Source organism: Oncorhynchus masou, chromosome 29 (genome assembly GCF_036934945.1).
Source record: "Oncorhynchus masou masou isolate Uvic2021 chromosome 29, UVic_Omas_1.1, whole genome shotgun sequence".
Taxonomy (NCBI): domain Eukaryota; kingdom Metazoa; phylum Chordata; class Actinopteri; order Salmoniformes; family Salmonidae; genus Oncorhynchus; species Oncorhynchus masou.
The window spans coordinates 87858007-87876246 of record NC_088240.1 but is presented as its reverse complement, the minus strand read 5'-3'; the positions used below and the strand labels follow the sequence as shown (position 1 = coordinate 87876246).

The 18240-nt window shown below is 43.6% G+C and overlaps 2 protein-coding genes across 5 annotated transcripts in view; one reads left to right on the top strand and one right to left on the bottom strand.

Moving 5' to 3' along the window:
• ahr1a (aryl hydrocarbon receptor 1a) overlaps positions 1-18240 on the top strand; it is a 359463-nt gene that overhangs the window by 144270 nt on the left and 196953 nt on the right.
• Positions 1-18240, bottom strand: part of hdac9b (histone deacetylase 9b) — a 174552-nt gene that overhangs the window by 31993 nt on the left and 124319 nt on the right. For 3 of the 4 annotated variants that reach the window (XM_064946764.1, XM_064946761.1, XM_064946763.1), the window contains 4 exons: positions 14505-14740; positions 10263-10431; positions 6243-6366; positions 5211-5332 (listed from right to left, as the gene is read on the bottom strand). In XM_064946764.1, the coding sequence (XP_064802836.1) occupies positions 5211-5332; positions 6243-6366; positions 10263-10431; positions 14505-14675 (586 nt within the window). In that variant the 5' untranslated portion in view covers positions 14676-14740. The remainder of the gene's footprint in view (positions 1-5210; positions 5333-6242; positions 6367-10262; positions 10432-14504; positions 14741-18240) is intronic. The other variant, XM_064946762.1, reaches the window with a different exon arrangement.

The following is an 18240-nucleotide window of genomic DNA, read 5'->3' as shown; positions in this document are numbered from 1 at the left end:
GAGGACCCACTGAACACACACTGGCCTTAATAAGTCTGTAGATGGAACACCATGAAGAAGATACGAGGACCCACTGAATACACACTGGCCTTAATAAGTCTGTAGATGGAACACCATGAAGAAGAGACGAGGACCCACTGAACACACTGGCCTTAATAAGTCTGTAGATGGAACACCATGAAGGAGAGACGAGGACCCACTGAACACACTGGCCTTAATAAGTCTGTAGATGGAACACCATGAAGGAGAGACGAGGACCCACTGAACACACACTGGCCTTAATAAGTCTGTAGATGGAACACCATGAAGGAGAGACGAGGACCCACTGGACACACTGGCCTTAATAAGTCTGTAGATGGAACACCATGAAGAAGAGACGAGGACCCACTGGACACACACTGGCCTTAATAAGTCTGTAGATGGAACACCATGAAGGAGAGACGAGGACCCACTGGACACACTGGCCTTAATAAGTCTGTAGATGGAACACCATGAAGAAGAGACGAGGACCCACTGGACACACACTGGCCTTAATAAGTCTGTAGATGGAACACCATGAAGAAGAGACGAGGACCCACTGAATACACACTGGCCTTAATAAGTCTGTAGATGGAACACCATGAAGAAGAGACGAGGACCCACTGAACACACTGGCCTTAATAAGTCTGTAGATGGAACACCATGAAGGAGAGACGAGGACCCACTGAACACACACTGGCCTTAATAAGTCTGTAGATGGAACACCATGAAGAAGAGACGAGGACCCACTGAATACACACTGGCCTTAATAAGTCTGTAGATGGAACACCATGAAGAAGAGACGAGGACCCACTGGACACACTGGCCTTAATAAGTCTGTAGATGGAACACCATGAAGAAGAGACGAGGACCCACTGGACACACACTGGCCTTAATAAGTCTGTAGATGGAACACCATGAAGGAGAGACGAGGACCCACTGGACACACTGGCCTTAATAAGTCTGTAGATGGAACACCATGAAGAAGAGACGAGGACCCACTGGACACACACTGGCCTTAATAAGTCTGTAGATGGAACACCATGAAGAAGAGACGAGGACCCACTGAACACACACTGGCCATAATAAGTCTGTAGATGGAACACCATGAAGGAGAGACGAGGACCCACTGGACACACTGGCCTTAATAAGTCTGTAGATGGAACACCATGAAGGAGAGACGAGGACCCACTGGACACACTGGCCTTAATAAGTCTGTAGATGGAACACCATGAAGGAGAGACGAGGACCCACTGGACACACTGGCCTTAATAAGTCTGTAGATGGAACACCATGAAGAAGAGACGAGGACCCACTGAACACACACACTGGCTGAATCAACATTCAATGAAATTACGTTGAACCAATGTGGAATAGACGTTGAACCAACGTGGAATAGACGTTGAACTGATGTCTGTCACCAGTGGGGAGTTACAGACTGAAACATCCACCATGTCTAGCAGCCAGTCCACTTATTCTGTCTAAAATAAAATCTATTTTCTGCACGCTAGTAAAGTCACCAAACAGTTTCTGAAAGTTCAGGATCAAACTAGTAGCGGTACAGTAGATGGAACAACACAAGGGCACCTGGGCTCCCCATCTCCCACTGCAATGTAAATGCATCAACAACAACAATTCATATTTCATAGCCTGTCAAATGAAGCGTGTTTGATCCTTTTCAAATCGTCCAAACCAAGGCAAAGGTTCTGTGGCTTTCAAGGGCATGTGGCTGTAGAAACAAAAAACGACAGAACTCAAAAAGTTACTATTGTTAATCTAACCAGTACACTAGCTCTTGACTTAACCAGCAGTGGCTAGCTTCAAAGCAAATCATAAAAGTGCTAAAATTGTACAGTTTCACCACAACAACTGCAACCCCCCCAAAAAAGAAGGTGTTAGACCCTACGGCCAGCCAAGCTAAAAACCAGGTAGTCAAACCCCCAGACTGTGTCCCAAATGGCACCCTATTCCCTATATAGTGCATATATAGTGCACTACTTTTGACCAGAACCCTATGGGGCCTGGTCAAAAGTAGTACACTATATAGGGAATAGGGTGCCATTTGCGACTCAACCCAGACCTGTAAAGTCTTCTCCACTTTGTTTTCAGAAGGCTGTTTTGCTTAAACAAACAGTGGTCTTACTTCATTCTGCCCGGCAACAGTCCTCTTAACTCAGTGACACCTGCCTGTCAGAGTGTCAGCTATCGATGACGAACAACGTGTCCAGGAACAACACTACCTTTGTGTGTTTGCATGCCAATCTCTCAGAGGACTTTAATGAAGACGGACAGGAAATGGGGGGGGGGGGCTCGCACAGGAAATGACCACATATAGATTCTAGAATCCAAAGGAAATGTTTTTATAAGGGGCTTTTATCAATGCATAAGAATTACTCAGAGAAACAGAGATTATTTCAAGATAATCCAAAAGGAAGATCATAAGGATTATTATAATTTAGTTCTGCAAAGAACAAGGCAAGCAGAGATTTGTTAGTGATAAAATAAAAGTGCTGTTTCTTTGCAGCTTGCGTCAAAGGTAAACATAGGCTAAAGCATTGATGGTAAGACTCTGTCTGCCTCGCAAGATAAATCCTAAATCATTTCTGGGAACCCTCTTATTTGGTCGAGGCACATTATTTTACTTTGGCAACTGGTTATTTGGACTTGCAGGCCACTCCTAACCTCCTAGGTTTACAGGTATGTGACCAGACAGTGAGAGAGGAGGTATTTCCTGGTGCGGGATTGTTTTTTCAAAGAGAGACACAATAAACACAATTGTCTTTCATGTGCTTCCCCAATTGTTATTTTAACCACAAAGTCTCCACAATGACTACAAATTAGCTTAAATGTATATTACAAAGTACTAAAAAAAGTGACACTATAATTCCCCTAGCCTGATCCCTAAAGTGTGTTTATACACAATATGCCAGCTCATGTGGTAAAGTCATTAAACAGGTATTATTGTTTACCGACGTAATTTGACGAGACACAAAAGGGAAAGAATGTAATGTCATTTCCGTGACCTCACAGCAAAATGATGAACCGTTTTAGCTTGTGGCGCAGCGAACCAAGAGGGAGGTATAATTCTTATTTATACAGTGTTCCCTAGAGAGATCCTCAGCTTTAAACCAACAAACCTGAGCTGCCTTTTGCTGACAAGTTGTGTGTTTTCAAAAGAGTTAGTGGAGCTCATAACTCTGAAGAAATGAAAGCTGCTTTAAGTCGTCCATTAACTGTTCAACTGAGAAGCCCTAACAGTGAGGCCTTGCCTTTTGTCTGTGATTATCGCCAATAACACAATAAATAACCAAAGATAGTTCTTAGGGAACAGTATAGTAGCATATGTCTTTGTGAGGAAAATAACACACAATATATAGCATCATCAACTTACAATACAACAAAAAAAGATTGCATTGGTTTTGTATGATATTGTCCACAGTGTGTGTTTATTGTTCTGTCGGGGTTGCACACGTCTGGCTCTGCGTTAGGAGAGGTCAAACAGGAGGGAAGGATTCAAATAGATATTACTGCTCTGGCTTACCTCGTAACCCCTCCCCATTATTTGAGTTAGGGGTCCCCTGAAGGGGTACGAGGGGTTAGCGGGGCCTTGGGGGCGGGGTGGAGGTTCAAAGGTCATAATAGGCCTAACTGATGTCATTAGCAGGTCATCAGTGTGGTCAGGAAATGCTGTGTGGATACACAGAGGTAACCCTGGGATGACACAGCACATTCATTGTATTAATAACTCATTGATGGAAGGTCATTGTACCACCCTGCAGACAGACACACACTACTGGTTGAGGACAAGATGTCTGTTGAAGGATTTATCCACACGTATCATAATGATAACACTCATGAGAATAGAAGGATATAAAGGACTTTGGAATGTCCTGCAGTTCATTTGGAATGAAGTGTTAGAAATAGTTTGATTGTGGTTGAGTTTGGTAAATTGATGCTGGTGTGTATGGTTGAGTGTATGCTGGTGTGTGTGGTTGAGTGTATGCTGGTGTGTGTGGTTGAGTGTATGCTGGTGTGTGTGGTTGAGTGTATGCTGGTGTGTGTGGTTGAGTGTATGCTGTTGTGTGTGGTTGAGTGTATGCTGGTGTGTGTGGTTGAGTGTATGCTGTTGTGTGTGGTTGAGTGTATGCTGTTGTGTGTGGTTGAGTGTATGCTGGTGTGTGTGGTTGAGTGTATGCTGTTGTGCGTGATCGCGTGTGTTTGTACGCGACATGGTCGAGTTCAGTCCCAACTTTTTTCATGTTTACCTTTCCTTTATTGAACAGAAAGTTCATATTATTATCATCTATGACCGCCAAGCAGTTCATATTATTATCATCTATGACCGCCAAGCAGTTCATACTATTATCATCTATGACCGCCAAGCAGTTCATACTATTATCATCTATGACCGCCAAGCAGTTCATACTTTTATCACCTATGACCGCCAAGCAGTTCATACTTTTATCATCTATGACCGCCAAGCAACTCATAATATTATCATCTATGACCGCCAAGCAGTTCATACTATTATCACCTATGACCGCCAAGCAGCTCATACTATTATCATTTATGACCGCCAAGCAACTCATAATATTATCACCTATGACCGCCAAGCAGTTCATACTATTATCATCTATGACCGCCAAGCTGTTCATACTATTATCATCTATGACCGCCAAGCAGTTCATACTATTATCATCTATGACCGCCAAGCAGCTCATAATATTATCATCTATGACCGCCAAGCAGTTTGTGCTATTATAGTCTATGACCACCAAGCAGTTCATAATATTATCATCTATGGCCCCCAAGCAGTTCATAATATTATCATCTATGACCGCCAAGCAGTTCATGCTATTATCATCTATGACCGTCAAGCAGTTCATACTATTATCACCTGTGAACGCCAAGCAGTTCATAATATTATCACCTGTGACCGCCAAGCAGTTCATAATATTATCATCTATGACCGCCAAGCAGTTTATGCTATTATCATCTGTGACCGCCAAGCAGTTCATAATATTAACATCTATGACCGCCAAGCAGTTCATGTTATTATCATCTGTGACCGCCAAGCAGTTCATAATATTATCACCTGTGACCGCCAAGCAGTTCATAATATTATCATCTATGACCGCCAAGCAGTTCATACTATTATGTGTGTGCGTGGGTGCGTGTGTGTGTGGCCGTACCTGTTTTCCTCAGTGGGAAGTCGTCCTGTCCGTCCTGAGGGGAGGGGAGAGTGTAGTGGCAGACAGGAGACATGCCTCCCAGGGGAGAAGAACTCTGGTCCAGAGACGTGTGGTGGGAGGACCTGGACACAGAACACACAGCGCCGACACGTCACAAATCTTGGTGTATTTCTTCTTGCCAGGTGCAAATAGTGATATATATGAATATATATACATCATTTTGAATGATAAATAGTAACTAGAAAAGTTCATTTTCCTGAAGAAAAATAGTGTGCTTGCTGTAGACGTCCAAAAGTATTTTTCTAGTAGTAGAAGTTACTAGACAGAATCACAACAGTGGGTAGTGGAAGATGTTACTAGACTGAATCACAACAGTGGGTAGTGGAAGACGTTACTAGACATAATCACAACCGTGGGTAGTAGAAGAAGTTACTAGACAGAATCACAACCGTGGGTAGTAGAAGACGTTACTAGACATAATCACAACCGTGGGTAGTAGAAGAAGTTACTAGACAGAATCACAACAGTGTGTAGTAGAAGACGTTACTAGACAGAATCACAACAGTGGGTAGTGGAAGACGTTACTAGACATAATCACAACAGTGGGTAGTGGAAGACGTTACTAGACATAATCACAACAGTGGGTAGTGGAAGACGTTACTAGACAGAATCACAACAGTGGGTAGTGGAAGATGTTACTAGACAGAATCACAACAGTGGGTAGTGGAAGACGTTACTAGACAGAAGCACAACAGTGGGTAGTGGAAGACGTTACTAGACTGGATCACAACAGTGGGTAGTGGAAGACGTTACCAGACAGAATCACAACAGTGGGTAGTGGAAGACGTTACTAGACAGAATCACAACAGTGGGTAGTGGAAGACATTACTAGACAGAATCACAACAGTGGGTAGTAGAAGACGTTACTAGACAGAATCACAACAGTGGGTAGTGGAAGACGTTACCAGACAGAATCACAACCGTGGGTAGTGGAAGACGTTACTAGACAGAAGCACAACAGTGGGTACTTACGTGTACCAGAGCTTGGGGTGGTGGATGAGCATGTGTGTGGCTCCGGCAGTGGACAGGTCCTTGTTTGATTTACTCAACAGAAACTCTTGGAGTTTCTGCTTCACCTCATTACTGGCCACAGCACCTGTGAGACCAGCAGCCAGAGAGAGACAGGGATTGGGGTCACCCTTGGGTTTAGGGGGTACAGAATAAGAGAGAGACAGGGATTGGGGTCACCCTGAGGCTCAGGGGGTACAGACTCAGAGAGAGACAGGGATTGGGGTCACCATGGGGCTCAGGGGGTACAGACTCAGAGAGAGACAGGGATTGGGGTCACACTGGGGCTCAGGGGGTACAGACTCAGAGAGAGACAGGGATTGTGGTCACCCTGGGGCTCAGGGGGTACAGACTCAGAGAGAGACAGGGATTGGGGTCACCATGGGGCTCAGGGGGTACAGACTCAGAGAGAGACAGGGATTGGGGTCACCCTGGGGCTCAGTGGGTATATACTTAGAGATAATGTGTTCCCTATGGCACACTATTCACTTTGTAGTGCACTGCTTTTGTCAAATAAAAAAAATATATAAAAGAATAGCACACTATATAGAGTATAGGGTGCCATTGAGGACGCAGAACTGTCTACCAATGGTATATCTAAACACCACTGTATTCCTATAGTAGGTTTTCATCACATCCACACATAGTGTTGCATTGAAATGTTAGAGACTGGGTTTAGCTATTCTATAGTATGTTTTCATCACATCCACACATTGTATTGCTCTGAAATATGAGTCTTACATGGTATAGTTTTAGACACTATCCATAACTAGCACACCAAATATCAGGTATTTTATTTCTCATAGAATTTATATTTCTGAGTGGATCCACATGTAATGTAGGAACATCTCCCTCTAGTGGGGGAAGAACATGCAACAATAAAGCCCAAGCCACAGCCTTGGCTAGTGTTTCATTAGTCATCACTAGTCACTACAGCCTTGGCTAGTGTTTCATTAGTCATCACTAGTCACTACAGCCTTGGCTAGTGTTTCATTAGTCATCACTAGTCAACACAGCCTTGGCTAGTGTTTTATTGGTCATCACTAGTCACTAAAGGCTTGGCTTGTGTTTCATTAGTCATCACTAGTCACTACAGCCTTGGCTAGTGTTTCATTAGTCATCACTAGTCACTACAGCCTTGGCTAGTGTTTCATTAGTCATCACTAGTCATCAGTAGTCACTACAGCCTTGGCTAGTGTTTCATTAGTCATCACTAGTCACTACAGCCTTGGCTAGTGTTTCATTAGTCATCACTAGTCACCACAGCCTTGGCTAGTGTTTTATTAGTCATCACTAGTCACCACAGCCTTGGCTAGTGTTTCATTAGTCATCACTAGTCACCACAGCCTTGGCTAGTGTTTCATTAGTCATCACTAGTCCCTACAGCCTTGGCTAGTGTTTTATTAGTCATCACTAGTCACCACAGCCTTGGCTAGTGTTTTATTAGTCATCACTAGTCACCACAGCCTTGGCTAGTGTTTCATTAGTCATCACTAGTCACTACAGCCTTGGCTCATGTTTCATTAGTCATCACTAGTCACTACAGCCTTGGCTAGTGTTTCATTAGTCATCCCTAGTCACTACAGCCGTGGCTAGTGTTTCATTAGTCATCACTAGTCACCACAGCCTTGGCTAGTGTTTCATTAGTCATCACTAGTCACCACAGCTGTGGCTAGTGTTTCATTAGTCATCACTAGTCACCACAGCCTTGGCTAGTGTTTCATTAGTCATCACTAGTCACTACAGCCTTGGCTCATGTTTCATTAGTCATCACTAGTCACTACAGCCTTGGCTAGTGTTTCATTAGTCATCACTAGTCACCACAGCCTTGGCTAGTGTTTCATTAGTCATCACTAGTCACTACAGCATTGGCTAGTGTTTCATTAGTCATCACTAGTCACTACAGCCTTGGCTCGTGTTTCATTAGTCATCACTAGTCACTACAGCCTTGGCTAGTGTTTCATTAGTCATCACGAGTCACCACAGCCTTGGCTAGTGTTTCATTAGTCATCACTAGTCACTACAGCCTTGGCTAGTGTTTCATTAGTCATCACTAGTCACTACAGCCTTGGCTAGTGTTTCATTAGTCATCACTAGTCACTACAGCCTTGGCTAGTGTTTCATTAGTCATCACTAGTCACTACAGCCTTGGCTAGTGTTTCATTAGTCATCACTAGTCACTACAGCCTTGGCTAGTGTTTCATTAGTCATCACTAGTCACTACAGCCTTGGCTAGTGTTTCATTAGTCATCACTAGTCACTACAGCTGTGGCTAGTGTTTCATTAGTCATCACTAGTCACTACAGCCTTGGCTAGTGTTTTATTGGTCATCACTAGTCACTAAAGGCTTGGCTAGTGTTTCATTAGTCATCACTAGTCACTACAGCCTTGGCTAGTGTTTCATTAGTCATCCCTAGTCACTACAGCCTTGGCTAGTGTTTCATTAGTCATCACTAGTCCCTACAGCCTTGGCTAGTGTTTTATTAGTCATCACTAGTCAACACAGCCTTGGCTAGTGTTTTATTAGTCATCACTAGTCACCACAGCCTTGGCTAGTGTTTCATTAGTCATCACTAGTCACCACAGCCTTGGCTAGTGTTTCATTAGTCATCACTAGTCCCTACAGCCTTGGCTAGTGTTTTATTAGTCATCACTAGTCACCACAGCCTTGGCTAGTGTTTTATTAGTCATCACTAGTCACCACAGCCTTGGCTAGTGTTTCATTAGTCATCACTAGTCACTACAGCCTTGGCTCATGTTTCATTAGTCATCACTAGTCACTACAGCCTTGGCTAGTGTTTCATTAGTCATCCCTAGTCACTACAGCCGTGGCTAGTGTTTCATTAGTCATCACTAGTCACCACAGCCTTGGCTAGTGTTTCATTAGTCATCACTAGTCACTACAGCCTTGGCTAGTGTTTCATTAGTCATCACTAGTCACCACAGCCTTGGCTAGTGTTTCATTAGTCATCACTAGTCACTACAGCCTTGGCTCATGTTTCATTAGTCATCACTAGTCACTACAGCCTTGGCTAGTGTTTCATTAGTCATCACTAGTCACCACAGCCTTGGCTAGTGTTTCATTAGTCATCACTAGTCACTACAGCATTGGCTAGTGTTTCATTAGTCATCACTAGTCACTACAGCCTTGGCTCGTGTTTCATTACTCATCACTAGTCACTACAGCCTTGGCTAGTGTTTCATTAATCATCACGAGTCACCACAGCCTTGGCTAGTGTTTCATTAGTCATCACTAGTCACTACAGCCTTGGCTAGTGTTTCATTAGTCATCACTAGTCACTACAGCCTTGGCTAGTGTTTCATTAGTCATCACTAGTCACTACAGCCTTGGCTAGTGTTTCATTAGTCATCACTAGTCACTACAGCCTTGGCTAGTGTTTCATTAGTCATCACTAGTCACTACAGCCTTGGCACATCACTAGTCACTACAGCCTTGGCTAGTGTTTCATTAGTCATCACTAGTCACTACAGCCTTGGCTAGTGTTTCATTAGTCATCACTAGTCACTACAGCTGTAGTGTTTCATTAGTCATCACTAGTCACTTCATGTTTCATTAGTCATCACTAGTCACTACAGCTTTGGCTAGTGTTTCATTAGTCATCACTAGTCACTACAGCCTTGGCTAGTGTTTCATTAGTCATCACTAGTCACTACAGCCTTGGCTAGTGTTTCATTAGTCATCCCTAGTCACTACAGCCTTGGCTAGTGTTTCATTAGTCATCACTAGTCACTACAGCCTTGGCTAGTGTTTCATTAGTCATCACTAGTCACTACAGCCTTGGCTAGTGTTTCATTAGTCATCACTAGTCACTACAGCCCTGGCTCGTGTCTCATTAATGATCAGTTGTCGCTATAAGAAATTAGAATTCTTGTTTCCCCATTGGTTGTTCATCTCAGTGTACAATTATCAGTGATTGGGCAGAGAGTTAGCTGTGGTGAGTGGACTCGGTGGTGAGCCCTTACTCTCTCTGGTGCGCTCCTTGCCCCTGAGGCTGAGGCAGAGGACATGCTGCTCCCTGCGATGTCTCTCCTGCTCCTTCTCCTGCTGGCTCTGCTGCTGCTGCAGCTGCTGCCTCCTCTCCTTCTCCACCAGCTCCTGCTGCTGCTTCATGGCCTGCAGCTCCTGTTGCAGCTAACACACACAGAGAGAGAGAGAGAGAGAGAGAGAGAGAGGGAGAAGGAGAGAGAGTGAGAGAGAGGGAGATACAGAGAGAGAGAGAGAGAGAGAAGCGGTGAGAGAGAGAGACAGAGAGAGAGAGAGAGAGAGGGAGAAGGAGAGAGAGGGAGAGAGAGGGAGGGAGATACAGAGAGAGGGAGAGAGAAAGAGAGAGTGAGAGAGAGAGAGAAAGAGAGAGAGAGAGAGAGAGACAGAGATCCAGTCAGTCAGACAGTATGGACCCCAGCCATAGAGTAACAAACTATAGTGGTGAAGGTGCTGTGTAGTGTAGTCCTGGTAAACAGGGGGAAACCTGTACTGAAAATAACTAGATCATATTGAAGTATCTACAGTGCATTCGGAAAATATTCAGACACCCTGACTTTTTCCACATTTTGTTACGTCACAGCCTTATTCTAAAATGGATTTGTTTTTTCCCCCTCATCAATCTACACACAATACCCCATAATGACGAAGCAAAAACAGGTTTTTCAACATTTTTGGAAATGTATTACAAATAAAAACAGGAAATATCACATTTACATAAGTATCCAGACCCTTTACTCAGTACTTTGTTGAAGCACCTTTGGCAACAATTACAGCATTGCGTCTTCTTGGTTAGGACTCTACAAACACCTGTATTTTGGGAGTTTCTCTCATTCGTCTCTGCAGATCCTCTCAAGCTCTGTCAGTTTGGATGGGGAGCGTCGCTGCACAGCTATTTTCAGGTCTCTCCAGAGATGTTCGATCGGGTTCAAGTTCCGGCTCTGGTTGGACCACTCAAGGACGTTAAAAGACTTGTCCCGAAGCCACTCCTGCGTTGTCTTGGCAGTGTGCTTAGGGTCATTGTCCTGTTGGAAGGTGGACCTTCACCCCAGTCTGAGGTCCTGAGCTCTATGGAGCAGGTTTTGATCTCTCTGTACTTTGCCCCGTTCATCTTTCCCTCAATCCTGACTAGTCTCCCAGTCCCTGCCACTGAAAAACATCCCCACAACGTGATGCTGTCACCACCATGCTTCACCATAGGAATGGTGCCAGGTTTCCTCCAGACATGATACTTGGAATTCAGGCCAAAGAGTTCAATCTTGGTTTCATCAGACCAGAGAATCTTGTTTCTCACACTCTGGGAATCGTTAAGGTGCCTTTTGGCAAACTCCAAGCGGACTGCCATGTGCCTTTTACTGAGGAGTGGCTTCCATCTGGCCACTCTACCATAAAGACCTGATTGGTGGAGTGCTGTAGAGATGGTTGTCCTTCTGATTCTCTCATCTCCACAGAGGAACTCTGGCGCTCTGTCAGTGACTATCGGGTTCTTGGTCACCTCCCTCACCAAGGCCCTGATTGCTCAGTTTGGTCAAGCAGCCAGCTCTAGGATGAGTCTTGGTAGTTCCAAATAGCGCTGGGCGATATGACGATATATATTGTGCGACGATAGAAAAACGTCTATCGTTTCATATTATGCTCTATCGTTTATTTCGTCGCAAATCAATTTGAAACAAACAAACATGGAGGAGAGTGAATGTGACACAGAGCACAGGGACACAGAGCCGTACCTAAAAGAGGGGCTACTTCGGCCGCATGGACGTGGTTTGGGTATGACAAGTCTGACGTGTACCAGAAAACCGTCCCCTGCAAAATATGCTACAGGCAGGTCTTGACAACAGGCTCAAACACCACTAACCTCTTTTACCACCTTCGCAAGCATCTTGTGAGACATTATGAAGAGAGTCTACGGATGAGACCCAAGAAGAAGAAATAGGCATTTACATGTGGTCATTTTATATAAACTATTTATTCATTGAATTTACAGAAAATGTGCTATATCGTGATATGTATCATTATCGGGATATGAAACAACCTATATCGGGATATGAGATTTTGGCCGGATCGCCCAGCCCTAGTTCCAATCTTCTTCCATTTAATTCCATTTAAGAATGATGGAGGCCACTGTGTTCTTGGGGACCTTCAATGCTGCAGACATTTTTTGGTATCCTGCTCCAGATCTGTGCCTCGACACAATCCTGTCTCGGAGCTCTACGGACAATTCCTTCGACCCCATGGCTTGGTCTCTGTTCTGACATGCACTGTCAACTGTGGGACCTTATATATACAGGTGTGTGCCTTTCCAAATCATGTCCAATCAATAAATTACCACAGGTGAAATCCAATCAAGTTGTAGAAACACCTCAAGGATGATCAATGGAAACAGGATGCACCCAAGCTCAATTTTGAGTCTCATAGCAGGTCTGAATACTTAAGTAAATAAGTTAATAACCTGTTTTAGCCTTGTCATTATGGGGTATTGTGTGTAGATTGATGATAATTAATTGAATCCATTATAGAATAAGGCTGTAATGTAAGAAAATGTGGAAAAGGGGAAGGGGTCTGAATACTTTCTGAATGCACTTGAAGCATTGTTTCCAGTGAGTATCTGTGACTGTGTTTCTCCTAGCATTGCCTAAACTCTAGCAACCTTGCATCAAAGATATAGTACCACACACACAAGAATTATGAACTACTATATATTCACTATTACAATACTATACTATTACTATAGTATACTATGCTACTATTACTATACTATACTATACTATATAGCTACTACTATAATATTACTATACTACATTACTATGCTAACATTACCGATACTAATATTACTATACAATTACTATACTATAATATTACTATTACTATACTGCTACTATATTACTATACTGCTACTATGCTACTACTATACTATTATAGTGCTGTAGTATACTATTACCACACTATATTATTACTATGCTATACTATGCTAATATTACTATACCAGTGCTATACCATCGCTATAATACTACGGTGCTTTTACCATACTATGTCTATACTATACTATTACTATGCCATACTATATTATTACTGTACTATTACAATAGTATTACTATACTATCCTACTATTAATATACTATACGATGCTATATTATTACTATATTATTACCTATTGTATTAGTATAGTAATGCTATATTATCCCTATACTATACTATTTCTATACTATACAATATTATTGCTATCACTATAAAAGTACTATACTATACCATGCTAATATTACTATTACCATACTATACTATTACTATTACAATACATTATATTATCCTACTATTAATATACCATATTATTACTACTTATTACAAAGTATAGTAATGCTATATTATCCCCATACTATACTATTTCTATACTATACAATATTATTGCTATCACTATAAAAGTACTATACTATACCATACCATACTATACATTACTATTGACTTTAATTTTACTATACGATACTACTATTCTATTTCTATACTATTACTATGCTAATATTGCTAAACTATTACTACTATTACTATTACTATACTATTTCTATTATAGTACTATACTATGCTAATATCACTATACTGCTACTATACAATTCTGTACTATTACGATACTATGCTAATATTACTATACTATTACTATACCATGCTAATATTACTATATTATTACTATACCATGCTACTATTACTATATGACTACTATACTAGTACTACGCTATTGCTATACTATTACTAAACTAATTATATACTGTTACTATACTATTTATATACTATCACGATACTATTGCCATACGATTCCTATATTATTTCTGTACTATTGCTATACTATATTAGTACTATAATAGTACTATACTATTACTATACTATCCTGCTATTACTATGCTATACTCTATTATTACTATACTATTACTATATTTGGCTATATTATTACTATACTATACTATTTCTATACTGTACTCTGACTATGCTATACTACTGTTTGTAAACTATTGTTCTGTTTAACTGTGAGGGATTCTGACTTTGATTTACTTATGGAGCTGGGCCTGGTGTCAGGTTCTATACTATACTATTCTTTGCTATACAATACTATACTACTGCTGCTAACTATGCTATGCTATAATATTGTTGCTATACTATGCTATACTATACTGTACTATGCTATGCTATACTATACTACTGTTGCTATAGTATACGGTAGTTGATGTTGTAGGCCTGACCTTGAGGTGCTCCTGGAGCTGGGCCTGGTGCTGGCGGGTCAGATTCTCATGCTGCTTCTGGAACTCGCTGATCAGCAGCTGTTTCTGGACCTGCTGCTGTTTCTGGATGAGGAGCAGCTCCTGCTGCAACTGACGCTCCCACATTCCCGGGTCCGAGCCAGGCCCCAGCATCCTCAGGTCTGTACGCAGGTCCAACGGAGACACGGGATCCAAAAGTACCTCTGGCTTAATGTCCACTGGGAGAAGGGAAGGAGGGAATATGAACTATGAGCACAATATTTTCCTATATTATATTCATATTCATAAACATGCCTACATTAGTCTTAGTGAGTTCCCACTCTGCATTACTTAACAGTCCTGTTGCAGAGAACAAACTGTACTTTGCATTACATGAGTCCCAATACAAAGTGCATGGTGTTTTCAGCAGAGGAAAGAGGAGAAGCTTTCAAAGGGAAAGACAGCTTATGGGCACAGAGCCAAAAGAAAAAAGAGAGAGACAGGAACCAAAGACAGGAACTTCTCCCTGCCTCTGTCTCTCCTCCTCCCTGCGTCTCATCTCCTCCTCCCTGCCTCTCCTCTCCCTCCTCCCTGCGTCTCCTCTCCTCCTCCCTGCGTCTCCTCTCCTCCTCCCTGCCTCTGTCTCTCCTCCTCCCTCCTCCTCCCTCCCTCTCCTCTCTCCTCCTCCTCTGCCTCTGTCTCTCCTCCTCCCTGCCTCTCCTCTCCTCCTCCTCCTCCCTGCCTCTGTCTCTGCTCCTCCCTGCCTCTGTCTCTCCTCCTCCCTGCCTCCTCCCTCCTCCCTGCGTCCCTCTCCTCCTCCCTGCGTCTGTCTCCCTCCCTGCCTCTGTCTCTCCTCCTCCCTGCCTCTGCCTCTCCTCCTCCCTGCCTCTGTCTCTCCCTCCTCCTCCCCCTGCCTCTGTCTCTCCTCCTCCCTGCCTCTGTCTCTCCTCCTCCCTGCGTCCTCCTCCTCCTCCTCCCTCCTCCCTGTCTCTCCCTCCTCCCTGCCTCTGTCTCTCCTCCTCCCTGCCTCCTCTCCTCCTCCCTGCCTCTCCTCCTCCCTGCCTCTGTCTCTCCTCCTCCCTGCCTCTGTCTCTCCTCCTCCCTGCGTCTCCTCTCCTCCTCCCTGCCTCTGTCTCTCCTCCTCCCTGCCTCCTCTCCTCCTCCCTGCCTCTGTCTCTCCTCCTCCCTGCCTCTGTCTCTCCTCCTCCCTGCGTCTCCTCTCCTCCTCCCTGCCTCTGTCTCTGCTCCTCCCTGCCTCTGTCTCTCCTCCTCCCTGCCTCTGTCTCTCCTCCTCCCTGCCTCTGTCTCTGCTCCTCCCTGCCTCTGTCTCTCCTCCTCCCTGCCTCTGTCTCTCCTCCTCCCTGCCTCTGTCTCTGCTCCTCCCTGCCTCTGTCTCTCCTCCTCCCTGCCTCTGTCTCCTCCTCCTCCCTGCCTCTGTCTCTCCTCCTCCCTGCGTCTCCTCTCCTCCTTCCTGCCTCTGTCTCTCCTCCTCCCTGCCTCTCCTCTCTCCTCCTCCCTGCCTCTGTCTCTCCTCCTCCCTGCCTCTGTCTCTCCTCCTCCCTGCCTCTGTCTCTCCTCCTTCCTGCCTCTGTCTCTCTCTCCTCCTCCCTGCCTCTGTCTCTCCTCCTCCCTGCGTCTCCTCTTCTCGTGTCATCCTCAAAAAGCCACAATTATATTACAGTTTCTATAAACAAACAGCAGATCACTTCCTGACACAAAGCCTTCAAGTCTTCAGGGAGCCCACTTAGGGCAACAGCACAGAGACTCAATGGACCATTGGCACGACATGTCTCAGTAGTTATTTCAAGTATTTACATGAAAATCCTGTCTGTTCACGGCTCCATAAATAAATAAATAAATAAAGCATCAATTTTTAATGGATGTGCTCCAAATCTTTTACTCCCTCCATTCAATTCAATTTAAGCATCATCAATATGGCAGAACACATCTCTGGTTTAATAAACAAATTTAATAAACAATTTCAAATATTAACAAAATTCCAAAATAATTCAAACAAATGTTTTAACCTTTACATTGGTGTTTGTTCTTCGCTTGTTCCCTTTTCTTGTGGCAACAGGTCACACATCTTGCTGCTGTGGTTGCAAACTGTGTTATTTCACCAATAAATATGGGAGTTTATCAAAATGAGGTTTGATTTCAAATTCTTTGTGTATCTGTGTAATCTGAGGGAAATATGTCTCTAATATGGTCATACATTTGGCATTAGGTTAAGAAGTGCAGCTCAGTTTCCACCTCATTTTGTGGGCAGTGAGCACATAGCCTGTCTTCTCTTGAGAGCCATGTCTGCCTACGGCGGCCTTTCTCAATAGCAAGGCTATGCTCACTGAATCTGTACAAAGTCAAAGATTTCCTTAAGTTTGGTCAGTCACAGTGGTCAGGTATTCTGCCACGGGGTACTCTCTGTTTAGGGCCAAATAGCATTCTAGTTTGTTCAGTTTTTTTGTGAATTCTTTCCAATATGTCAAGTAATTATCTTTTTGTTTTCTCTTGATTGTGTTGCTGTCCTGGTGCTGCGGTCCTTTGTTTTCTCATGATTGTGTTGCTGTCCTGGTGCTCTATGGTGTGTGTTTGTGTTTGTGAACAGAGCCCCAGGACCAGCTTGCTTAGGGGACTCTTCTCCAGGTTCATCTCTCTGTAGGTGAAGGCTTTGCTATGGAAGGTTTGGGAATCGCTTCCTTTAAGGTGGTTGTGGAATTTAACAGCTCTTTTCAGGATGTTGATAATTAGCGGGTATCGGCCTCATTCTGCTCTGCATGCATTATTTGGTGTTTTACGTTGCACACAAAATATATTTTTGCAGAATTCTGCATGGAGAGTCTCAATTTGGTGTTTGGCCCATTTTGTGAATTCTTGGTTGGTGAGCGGACCCCAGACCTCACAACCATAAAGGGCAATGGGTTCTACAACTGATTCAAGTATTTTTTGCCAGATCCTAATTGGTATGTCAAAATGTTTTCTCTCTGCCCCAGACGAGAGGATGGTTAAACCCAGGTTACTGTGTCACTGTATCTCTCCTCCTCTCATTTACACCATAGAGGACAAGGCTAGTCCATCTCTCTGCCCCAGAGGAGGAGGTTAAACCCAGGATGGTTAAACCCAGGTTACTGTGTCACTGTATCTCTCCTCCTCTCATTTACACCATAGAGGACAAGGCTAGTCCATCTCTCTGCCCCAGAGGAGAGGATGGTTAAACCCAGGTTACTGTGTCACTGTATCTCTCCTCCTCTCATTTACACCATAGAGGACAAGGCTAGTCCATCTCTCTGCCCCAGAGGAGAGGATGGTTAAACCCAGGTTACTGTGTCACTGTATCTCTCCTCCTATCATATGAGGTTATGGAGAACAGCAAGCCTTTTGTTTTAAAGCAACCCATGTCTCATAATACCAGATAGTAACTACTGTTCTCTGGTGACAGGACATTTTGTTCACTGCTACGTTTAGCTTTTTTCCAACTCTTGGAGAATATTCTAGTTCTATTCTTGTCATGGCATCAGTCACATTGTGAGAAGAGTACACACTGTACAGGCCTTATACATGTCTCTTCCATTTTTAGCCTGAAAGAAAATATTCAAACCTACTTAAAATGCCAAAGGCTGAAGGGAGATTTATCGGGTGCATTCACTGCCGTAATCTTCTCAAGGGTCACATTTAGGAGAACAAATACAGGCAGTGTTTCAGGCAGCACCTGTTGTGAGAGTCCTGACAGCGTTCACTGTAC